The sequence below is a fragment of the Dromiciops gliroides genome, chromosome 3 (genome assembly GCF_019393635.1).
Source record: "Dromiciops gliroides isolate mDroGli1 chromosome 3, mDroGli1.pri, whole genome shotgun sequence".
NCBI classification, from domain to species: Eukaryota; Metazoa; Chordata; class Mammalia; order Microbiotheria; family Microbiotheriidae; genus Dromiciops; species Dromiciops gliroides.
Genome location: NC_057863.1, coordinates 652161958 through 652173645, shown reverse-complemented (window position 1 = coordinate 652173645; position 11688 = coordinate 652161958). Strand labels below are relative to the sequence as shown.

Here is an 11688-nt window from a genome sequence, read left to right as displayed (position 1 = left end):
CTTTTCTTTTTTCCAACTGCAAATGTGGGTAACAACCCATTATTCTGAGAAGTGTTCATTGCTTCACCAAGATTTCTAAAGATGTCCATGACACACGAAAAGGGTGGTGGGAGAGTAAGAACACCTTTTCTAATACAACCTCCTAATTTTAGGAAGAAAGTAATCAACCCAACAAAGGATATTGATTTTGATTAAGGGATCAGATTGATTTACAGAAAAGACATCTAATTCCAGTTTATTGAATGTGTTAGTTTTCAGGGCACAATATGTAAGAGAGAAGAAAAGGACTAGGGTAAGGTTGGCACATGAGTATACACAGAACCAGTCGGTAGGGTCAAAGGTCAGAAGCTGCCAATGGAAGTCAGTTGGCTTGAATTGTTCTTTGGATCCAATCACGGTATCGACACACATCAGTATAGACTCCTGGCTTCTGGCCTGAGCCACAGGGAACTTCCCCCCAGGATACCAGACCACGAAGACGTCCCTGGCATACTAGGGGTCCACCAGAATCACCCTGTAGGGAGAAGGAGAGAGAATGAAAGACAGAAAGATACAGAGAGGAATGGAAACAGGGTTAGAAACATTGAGTTACAAAGATAAACAGAGGGAAGAGGTAAAGAAGGAGAGACACAAAGACAAAAGGATAAATAGAATTGGAGACCGGTAGAAACATACTTATGGATCAGACAGACATGGCAATTGTTAGATTCAGAGACAACTGTCCTGCTCTTGTCCTGACCCTAGCCTCCGAGAAAGCTTCTTGCTTGTCTATCTCCTCTTTCTTTTTTTCAAATCCCACTTTTTGTGAGTTTCTCCCTAATTGTCCTTCCTCTCCCTGTTTCTGCTAGACACTACCCTCTAAAATTACCTTCCATTTATGTTATATTGTGTTGTGTTGGTATAATACTATATTACATATAGGTGATATAGTAGATAGATTACCAGATCCGGAAGGTTCATCTTCCTGAGTTTAAATCAGGCCTCAGTCACTAACTAATTGTATGACCCTTGACAAGTCACTTAACACTGTTTACCTCAGTTTCCTCATCTGTAAAATGAGCTGAAAAGGAAATGGCAAACCTCTCCAATATCTTTGCCAAGAAAACCCCAAATGGAGTCATGAAGAGTCAGACATGACTGAAAAAATGACCGAACAACATGTTTGTGTTTGTACTGTGTTGTGACCTGACATGATGTGAGTCCACTAGAATGTGAATCCCTTAATGCCTGGGGTCTTCTGTTTGCCTCTCCTCATATCCCCTGCACTTAGCATAGTGTCTGACAAGTGATTAATAAATGCTTGTTAACTGACTGATTACCTATATCATTGTTATATTCTTTTTTTTTTTTTTGCAGGGCAATGAGGATTAAGTGACTTGCCCAGGGTCACACAGCTAGTAAGTGTCAAGTATCTGAAGTCAGATTTGAACTGAGGTCCTCCTGAATTCAGGGCCAGTGCTTTATCCACTGAGCCACCTATCTGCCTCCTCATTGTTATATTCTTAGACCCTTAGTGTCAATTGTGTTTCTTCAGTGTCCTTTAGCTCTCTCTCTATCTCTCTGTGTCTCTGTTCTTCATTTTTTCTATATGCCTCCAGTTTTCTTTCTCTGTGTTGACTCCAAGTCTATTTGACTCCAAGCCTCCATCTCCCCAACTTGCCTGGCAAGAGTCACTTCCACTTTCCTTTTCTCCTGCACACACCATGTTGGAAGTAATCTGGTTGGGATAGGCCTGTTGGCAGGTCTTCTGAGCCACCAGATGAATGGAGGCACATTGGAGTGTGTCTGGGTAATGACCTGGGGAAAGTAGGAGAAAAGTATACCAGGTACTGGGGTCACACAGTAGAGGTATAGAAGCTGTTCATATCATTACTATGAATGCTTATCATTTTTCCCTCCCCTCCTTTGTAGTTCCTTTCAATTTCTGATCCCTTCTAGCCATGGTCCTCCCCACCAATGCTTCCCATCATTGGCCTTTCCCACTATTAGCCTCTCCCACCATTGGTCTTCATCATTATGGATCCCTCACACAACTCGTGTTTCTTGTCCATCCTGGTTCATTCTCATTCTCTATCTCTCCTACCCAAGATTGATAGCACTCTTGGTTCTGTTTCCCTTATAAATGATGTCTCTCACTATTTATCACCACTTATCAATGGTTCTTCCAATTGACATTGACCCTTCCCTCCCTTTTTTCCTCCATTTGGCTGTTTCTGTCCTCACACTGACCCTCCGTGTCGATCTTGCCCCAGCCAGAGATGATACATGTTGAAGTAGAATTATCTGTGCAGTCTGATTCCCAAGGAAGATTCAGAGGCTGGACATAGGGAGACAGAGTTATGGTCCGAGGTAGCTTCAACAGCATGATGTCATTATCATGTCGAACTCTATTATAGGCTGGATGTGGGATAGCCCGGACTACTGTGCTCAGCTGCTGGTTTTGCTCCCACCGATGAATGTTGTGCTTGCCCAGGAGAACTTGTAGTTTCCTGAAGGAGATATCCTGGTCTTACCTTGGGACCTCTGTTCCCGGCCGAGGCCCCATTACTCCCCTGGGTTTCTACAATCACCCTTTGTTGCCACGCTACACAAAGTATTTTTCTGGAAGAGAATGGGGATGGAGGAAAATTCCTCAATCATCCATACTTCCTTGCATCCCAAATTCATGGCTATAGGAAATTACCTCCTGGGGCCCAACCACAATCTCTCCCATTGCTGGGTCAGACGACTCACGGTTTTTGACAATGAGCAGCAGTGAGAACCCACTGGGGGTGAATGAGGACTGCACCACACAGCAAGTGGTTGGAATAGAAGAGAGCAACCTGGTAGGGGTGTTCTTTCACTCCACATTTGGAGCCAACAACAACCTTTTCCTGTTCCTCAGCCCAGACTGTGGGGAAAGAAATACTACCATAAGACAGCCCCCAAATGCAGCCTCATCCTTTCTCTGACATCCACCCTGATGCATCTCCATCCTTGTCTATTCCATATCCTGTGCCCACACCAACCCCATAGCCTTCCATATTTACAGCCCCATTCACATCCCCACTTCCAATCCCCTGACTATTCACTTCCCTACTCCAAATCTCATCGCACCCATACCTGTCTCCAACCCCACTTCTATCCCCAGCTTCCTATTTCTGCTCATTCTCATCATTTTCCTCATCACTATTGCCAATCCCACATGTACCCCATCCCTACCTCCACTCCCATCCCCAATCCCATCCCTACCACAAGCCCCTTCTTCATCCCTATCCTTATCTGCAAACCTTTGGTCACCAGTATCAAAGCAAACAGCAACAGTTCCATGATCATTCCTGGGGAAAGGAGAAGGAACTTGATTGGTTCCTGAAATATGCCCCACCCCTCTCTAACCCTAACTCATCACCCTGAGTTGGGATTCTTACTCATCCCTGACGACCTTTGTCCTGTTTTCTCTTTGATAAATTATCATCTCTTGATTTTGACCTCATCCCTCTTCCCCAATTTTCACTTGACTCATCAATTCACTTCTCTGATCTTAAGATACCTTAAGAGCTAAGACATCTGGTTTCTTGGAAAGTCTTAGAATCAGAGAACCTAACAGTGAGAAAGGACCTGGGAGAGTACCTGATCCAATCCTTACCTGACAGAGAACCCCCCAAATATACCCTCCAAATGGTCATGCAATCTTCTCTCGAATGGCACTGAACCATTCATGGGACCCCAGATAAGTCCTGCCCTTTCTCAGCACCTCAGTTTGCTTCTCTATAAAATTATTAAGGGGAGGGAGGAAGAGGGCTAAATCACCTGACCATTCTGGGTCATAGTGTTGTTGTTTTTTTCCCTGTAAAATGAGATTTTTCAAAATAATCTCTCCTGTGTCTACACATCTTTTAAATCAGAGTTTCTCTATTCCCTACCCTGTGACCCTCTCTATCCCCTGGCTTTTTCAGGGCTCCAGAGAAAGATGATGGAGAAAGTTCTGCTCTTACCTGCTGAGTGAAATCCAGCTGGAGTCCTGGAGAAAGGCATTCAGGGAAAAGAGAAACAGAGACTGCAAGACACAAGTGCAGCGACAGAAAGAGGGAAGGGGGAGAAATTAGAGGAAAAGACAAGAGACAAAGAGACAAAGAAAATCCCAGAGACAAAGAGACAAAGACTGAGTTTGATTAGATAAGGTGCCCCGCCAGGGAGGAAAGGGCGATCCTGGGACCATCCAGTTCTCTCAGAAGCCCATCCTCACACCTGCTGTTCCACCTTCCTGCCTTTTAACCCCTGCCTGGCCAGGGCCCCAGGCCCTGTGCACTCTCCACCCCTTCCTGCACCCGCCCACACCTCCCCCAAACATTCTTCAGAAAGCCCTGCCCTCTGTTACCCTCTGACCTCAGACACCTAGGTCCTCCTGGGTTGAGGTTTGAATATCTGAGCACTTAAGAGTCTTGAATACTCAGGGGAAGGAGCCTGGGGTCTCTCAGAGAACAGCAGCTGGGTAGGAGGGGTGGGGAGTAGAGAAGATGTTCTTATCTTCACGGCATCAGGACTTAGATGCCTGATCTCATAGGATCCTGGTGCTGGAGATGAAAGGGAGATAAATGACCATAGAAACCCCAGGTTTTACAAAGAAACTTAGACTCAGGGACAGTAACGGCTAGAAGAGAGGTTATGATGTGAGTGTGTGTGTTGGGGGGGATGTCTTTCTCTGTGTGTAGTAGGGCAGAATTTAGGGTCCTTGATGGAACAGGGTATTGGGAAGCACTTGATGCCTGGGTCTCTGAGGGGGTGGAGACAGGGATCCTAACACCTGGGTTCAATAGGTTTGGGGCTGGCTGACTCACCCTCCTGCTGGTAAGTCCTTCCATGGACACCCACAAAATCAGTAACTGTATGAGTGTGTGTCACAGGGAGGGGCCCCCTCCCCCAGCCTGGGGACAGGGTGGGGGGCCAGGGGAGCAGGAAAGGGAAGGACGGGGAAAGGAAGCAGCCAGGCCAAGAACAATAGCCCCATGTACAGACCTGACTGATTAGACAGTTTCCTACCAACCTGAGATTCTCAATTCTCTATTCCCACCTCCAGCAAGCTCTATGGGAGTCCCTTCCAGGGTCTCTGGCCCTTTACAATGGTATCTCTGTCCAGTTGCCTCCTGAGTTTGTTATGTGTCTTACCTACATTATATGTTTTATACATGTGTTATCTCTCTGCCTCTTTCCAGGATTCATTCTCCCTCCCTCTCCTTCCCCCCCCCTCCCTCCCTGTCCTGGCAACTGCCTTCCCTCCTTCCCTCCTTCCCTCCTTCTCTCCTTCCCTCCTTCCCTCCTTCCTTCCTTTCTTCCTCTTCCTCCTCCTCCTCCCCCCCTTCCTCCTCCTTCTCTCTTTCTCTCTCTATCTGTCTGTCTCTCCTCTCTTGATGACTTCATTAGCTCCCATGAGATAAATTAGCATGTCTTTGCAGATGACTTTTGGATCCCTATATTCAGCCCTACTCTCTCTTCCAAACTCCAGTCCCACATCATGAGCTGCTTATGGCACATTTCAAAATGGATAGCCTGTAGGCATCTCAAGCTCAAAATTTCCAAAATGGAACACCTCTTTCCACCTAAGACTATCCCCTGTTTGACCCTTTCTGATTTCTCTCATGACCATAACCATTCCTTGCAATTTTCAAGCTTCAAAGTCTTGGAGTCATCCTCAATTTCCCCCTCTCCCTCACCCAATCCACATATCTAATTAAATGACAAAGTCTGTCCACTCTGCTTTTACAATAGCTTTCAATTGTTTCCCCTTCTCTCTGCTCACATGGTCATTCTCCATGTAAATTTCATTGCCTCTTTCCTGAAATATTTCCATGATCAGCTAAGTGATTTGCCTGCCTGAAGCTTCTCCCCTAGCCAACCCATGATACACATGGCTGAAAAAGGGACATTCCTGCAGCACCAGTTCAGTGGCTCCCATCTTCCTTTGGGGTTCAATATATTTGGGGAGGGGAATTTAAAGTCTTTCACAACCAGAGTCCAACGTGACCTTTCCAGCCTTAGTATATGGCATCCCCCTTCTGACTCTCTATAATCTGGCCAAATTGTCCTTCTTGGGGCTCCTCACACATGACGCTCTAATCTCCCATCTCCACATTTTGGCAGGCCATTATTTCCCCTTGCCTCTGCCTGCCTTTTAGAATCCCTAATTTCCTCAACATTCTATTCAAATATTATCTCCTACATAAGGCCTTTCTTGATGTCTCCTGGGGCTTTCTCCCTCAAAAAAATTCCACTAATTGATTTTATAAATATATTTTATCAATGTTTGTTTCTTGTTGTTCACCTTTCATTCTTGAAGAGAACTGATGACATCAGGAGGAGAATGCCTTAACTTGAAAGTGAATTGGTGGGGGCGGCTAGGTGGCACAGTGGATAAAGTACGGGCCCTGGATTCAGGAGGACCTGAGTTCAAATTCGGCCTTAGACACTTGACACTTACTAGCTGTGTGATCCTGGGCAAATCACTTAACCCTCATTGCCTTGCAAAAAAGAAAAAAGTGAATTGTATTTATGTGACGCAGCTGTGCAAAGTCATCAGGTTACTCTCTCCTTCAGTCATTGGACTCTAGTGGCAAGACATATGAGGTGATGGCCCCAGATGCAGTAGGAAACCTTGGTGTTTTTAAACTAAGGTCTCTCCCAGGTCCCAGTCAGTCTGAAGCTAAGCCTAATCACTAATTAAAAGCCAAATAAGAATCGAGGCTAAAGATGGCCTAGTTTTCCTTCATGAAAAAATCAGTCTAGGAGAGACCAATGTTTACTCATGGACTTGTCCCCCCAATGTAATGCATACTCCTCTGGATCAGGATCTGTTTCTTTCTTTTTCTTCCTTCCTTCCTTCCTTCCTTCCTTCCTTCCTTCCTTCCTTCCTTCCTTCCTTCCTTCCTTCCTTCCTTCCTTCCTTCCTTCCTTCCTTTCTTTTTTGTTGTCTTTAGATCTTTAGCACCTAGCCCAATGCACTTAAAATTTGTTGATTAATTAATTGATTGATTAATTCCTTTGTCACATACCCTCTGGGCAAATGACCCAACTCCCACCCACATGGGCAGGTTGGCTATACAAAAGACAAGTTAAGTGACCACTTTGGGTAATCCTGAGGAGTAAGGGGAGTCTTTTTATTTTTTAACTATGGATCATGAGCTCCCATCCAGTCTGTTTCTCATTGATTATCAATGAATCAACCAGAGTTAATTATTTCAGGAAACTGTTATTTACTAAGGTTGTAGAGTAAGAATAGTTGTTAAAAAACAACAACACTACTCCCCTCTTTAAAAAAAAAAAAAAAGCAGGGGGGTGGCTAGGTGGCGCAATGGATAGAGCACGGGCCCTGGAGTCAGGAGTACCTGAGTTCAAATCCAGCCTCAGACACTTAACACTTACTAGCTGTGTGACCCTGGGCAAGTCACTTAACCCCAATTGCCTCACTAAAAAAAAGTAGGGACACACTCTCCCCTTTCCCACAAGGTCCCTGGATATTGCAGATTCAAATGTAGATAGCTCACATGGCCATAAGATAAATCTATAACTCATAATGATTAGAAGTCCTTTTCTCCTTGAGTGAAGGAGGTCCAGGTGAAGTTCCCCTCTCTTCTGGCCTCCAAGGGTTGCTGACCCTACAGAATCCTCCTAAAGTTGCTTTTCCTCAGTATCCATTTTTTCCTTGTCAAATCTTTCAGCCCCTGATGCAGACTCTGCCCACTACTGACAGTCACTGCTGGTCCAGAGACACTGTTGCTTGGTGCCAATGGCAGGTCCAACTCTTCTGACCTTTTGAACTTCATAAAGTTGTCCTCCAGTCATTTGTTGGAGGTAGGAAGTAACACTTCGTCAGGCATCACCCCCCCCCCCTTATTGTCTGGTACAGGTAAGAGTAAAGAGTCTGTCTCTTCAAGGTGTTTCAGAAGCTTGACTTGCCTGTTATCCCTTCTCTTACATACATTGTTGTAGAGGGATCTCATTCCTTCAGCCAACCCAAATATATTCAAATAAAATCAAGACTGCAAGCAGTTAGCATGTGTTTACTATGTATCTGGCATTGTACTCTGTATCCGTATACTATTTACTATGTATGTATCTGGCATTGTACTCTGTATCCGTATACTATTTACTATGTATCTGGCATTGTACTCTGTATCCGTATACTATTTACTATGTATCTGACAATGTGCTAAGTACTGGAAATTTTAAAAAGTCAAAAACTGTTTCTAATGAGGTAGAAAACATGTAGTCAACCATGTACATACAAGATATATACAGGAAGGTCGGCGAGAGGACATAATGAGGTTTTTGGTCATGTTGAGTTTGAGATGTCTAGTTGTTCAGTCATGCCCAACTCTTCGTGACCCCTGAACTATCACACACTAATACTTCCCATGGGGTTCTCTTGGCAAAGATACTGGAGTGGTTTTCCATTCCATCTCCAAAGGTAAATAAAGGCTCAGTGACTTTCCCAGAGTCACACAGCTAGTGAGTGTCCAAGATTGGATTTAAACAAAGGTCTTCCTGAGTCAAGTTTCAACACTGTATCCATCAAGCCACCTACTTGCCAACTTGAGATGTCTAAGGGACATCCAGTTAGTGGTGTCCAAAAAGTAGTTGAATATGTCAGACTAAAGGTCAAAAGAGACCTTAGCATTGGAGAATCATTTGCATAGAGATGATACATGAAACCTTGAAAGATAAAAACACCAAGTGAGATAGTATAGAAGGAGAATAGAAGCATTGAAGGGAAAACTCATAGGGGACAGCCCTGGTTACTGGATGAAGACTGGGGAAAAGTGACAGAGAGGGATCAATCAGATAAGAGAAGAAATAGGAGAGAGAAGTGGAGAGAACATGCAGGAGAAGAATATGATAGATTGAGTCAAAGGCTGCAGAGGGATCCAGAAGGATGAGGTTGGAGAAAAAGTCATTAGATTGGGCAATGAAGAGATCATTGGTAAATTTGAAGGGTGCGGTTTCAGGTGAATGATAAGGTCAGATGCCTCCAGGCAAGAAGCATCTATTTTTGTACCTGCTGTGTATGAGGTCTTATGTTCACCAGTGGTCACAATAAGATTTTTGTTTTTTAATGCCAAGATTCTCATGCAGAAGGAGATTATGGTTGACTTGGAGAAAAAAGGGTATGATAGGGACATGTATAGCTATGATTCAAGGTAAAATGTAAGCCATGCAAAAGAGTACAAAAAGTGTTAAATAATTACATTTACTGGAAAAGGGAGGAGGAAATTATCACGAAACTCTTCCTGGGTGAGATGGCAGATTATTTGGGCCTCCAAGGATGGGAGGAACTTTTAACAAATCAAGATGAAGAGCTTAGAATCTATTCTGAGCATTGGGGATGGAGGAAGGCAGAGAAGGGACAAAAGCAAAGCATGGATCTGTGAGAAGGCAATATGAGAAAGAGCAGGTTAGTTTGGGAGAATGTAAGGGAACTACAGGTGCATCCAGGTGGCACAATATAGAGCATTAGACCTGGCATCAGGAAAACTCATCTTTCTGAGTTCAAATCTGGCCTTAGACACATACTAGCTATGTGACCCTGGGCAAGTCACTTCAGCACATTTACCTCCATTTCCTCAGAAAATGAGCTCGAGAAGGAAATAGCAAACTACTCCAGTATCCTCAGGGGGAAAAAATCCAAATGGGTTCACAGAGTTGAGGTACAACTGAACAATTGCAAGTGAAATGTGAGTGCAAATAAGAGGAGTTTAGGATCTTGGGGAAATGTGGAGATATGTGAGAAATAGAAAGAGGATTCAAAGAGATACACACAATATCCTATTCTAATACCTTATTTTGGCATGAAAATGATCCTGATTTCTCCAGAGCTATACAAGTCCCTGCTTTCCAAAAACTAGCCTAGTTAAGTACAGAGATTCATCAACAAGTGTCTGTCCCTTTGAAGAGTTATTCTTGGGGCAGCTAGGTGGTGCAGTGGATAAAGCACCAGCCCTGGATTCAGGAGGACCTGAGTTCAAATCTGGCCTCAAACACTTGACACTTAGTAGTTGTGTGACCCTGCACAAGTTACTTAATCCTCATTGCCCTGCAAAGAAAGGAAGGAAGGAAGGATAAAAGAAAGAAGTAATTCTTTAGTCAGAGTAATTCTTTTTTGGGGGAGGGGGCAGGGCAATGAACTTTAAATAACTTGCCCAAGGTCACACAGCTAGTAAGTATCAAGTGTCTGGGGCTGGATTTGAACTCAGGTCCTTCTGAATCCAGGGCTGGTGCTTTATCCACTGTGCCACCTAGCTGCCCCTGGCCAATACTTTCAATAGCCTGAAACTTTCTTTCTTTCTTTCTTTCTTTCTTTCTCTCTCTCTCTCTCTCTCTCTCTCTCTCTCTCTCTCTCTCTCTCTCCCTCCCTCTCCCTCTCCCTCTCCCTCTCCCTCTCTCTCTCCAGGAAAAAAGGTGGGGGTAGAGGTCATTCCCATTATAGGGAATAATATATGGGCAACTTCTAAATTATAATATTTACTTAATACCCAGATTACCTACAAAAGAGCTGTGAAGGAAGATGCTATCTACAATCAGAGAAAGAACTAATAAATAGAAGTATATATAGAATAATTTGGCACACATATGTATGTGTGTATATATGTATGTGTATATGTATATGTGTGTATATACATATATGTGTATGTGTATATGTGAAACAGAAAAGGATCCTTACCATAGAGAGTTTCTATGGTGACAGGGGAGTCCAAAACACAAATTCAAATGAGGGTAACACAATCAAAATCCCTACATGTGAAGCCTCAAAGGGGAAGATGAATTGTTCTCAAGACCAAAAAGCCTTCTTGGAAGAGCCCAAAAGGTTATTAAAAGTCAAATAAGAGAGGTAGAAGAAAAATGGGAACAGAAATGAGAGTTATACAAGAAAATTATGAAAAGAGAGTCATCAGCTTGGAAAAGGAAGCACAAAAATTGACTAAAGAAAACAATTCCTTAAAAAATACAATTACATGAATATGTGAAAAAAATACACTGAAGAAATTACCTCCTTCAAAAGTAAAATTGGCCAAATGGAAGAGGAAGTGCAAAAGCTTACTGAAGAAAATAATGCCTTAAAAATTAGAACTGAGCAGATGGATGTTAATGACTCAATGAGACAAATTTAAAATCCCCAATTAAATAGCAAATTAGAAATTCTGAAAATCAAAGAAGAGATTAATAAAACTGAAAGAAAAGTATAAAATTAATCAATAAAAGTAAGAGCTGGTTTTATGAAAGACAAGATTATCTGTCTGTTTATCTATCTATCTACCTATCCACACACATGTATGTGTGTATATGTGTATACATACACATGTGTTTATATATATATATATATATATATATATATATATATATATATGATTAGTTAGTAGATTGTTCTTCCTTCTTGAAGAAGATCAAAGTAATATCACTATGTTGGCTGATCAGTAGGCTCAGTAGGCTCTACCACAGGTCTGGTACAAATAGTCCATGTAAACATTTGGGGTGGATTCCCTAAATTTGCACATCTCATCTTTCTTTTGAATTACTGTAATTCTGTTTTTCATGGTGCCTTCTTTGATGTGGTCATGCCATACTGGGTGTCTTTTTGCCAGTGTTTCCCATGTCATACAATCAATTCCAAAGTTCTTCAGAGAGACCTTGAGAGTGTCCTTGTATCACTTCTTCTGATTA

At 43.0% G+C, this 11688-nt stretch overlaps 1 protein-coding gene across 1 annotated transcript; it reads right to left on the bottom strand.

Moving 5' to 3' along the window:
- Nucleotides 1-263: 263 nt before the first annotated feature.
- On the bottom strand, nt 264-4111 carry LOC122750692 (kallikrein-6-like). Its single transcript, XM_043997470.1, has 6 exons — nt 3975-4111; nt 3270-3317; nt 2734-2890; nt 2230-2489; nt 1661-1797; nt 264-514 (listed from the first exon to the last, which is right to left on the bottom strand). Exons 1-6 carry the CDS (start codon nt 4012-4014, stop codon nt 362-364), a joined length of 795 nt encoding a protein of 264 aa, XP_043853405.1. The 5' UTR covers nt 4015-4111; the 3' UTR covers nt 264-361.
- Between the last annotated feature and the right edge of the window lie 7577 nt (nt 4112-11688).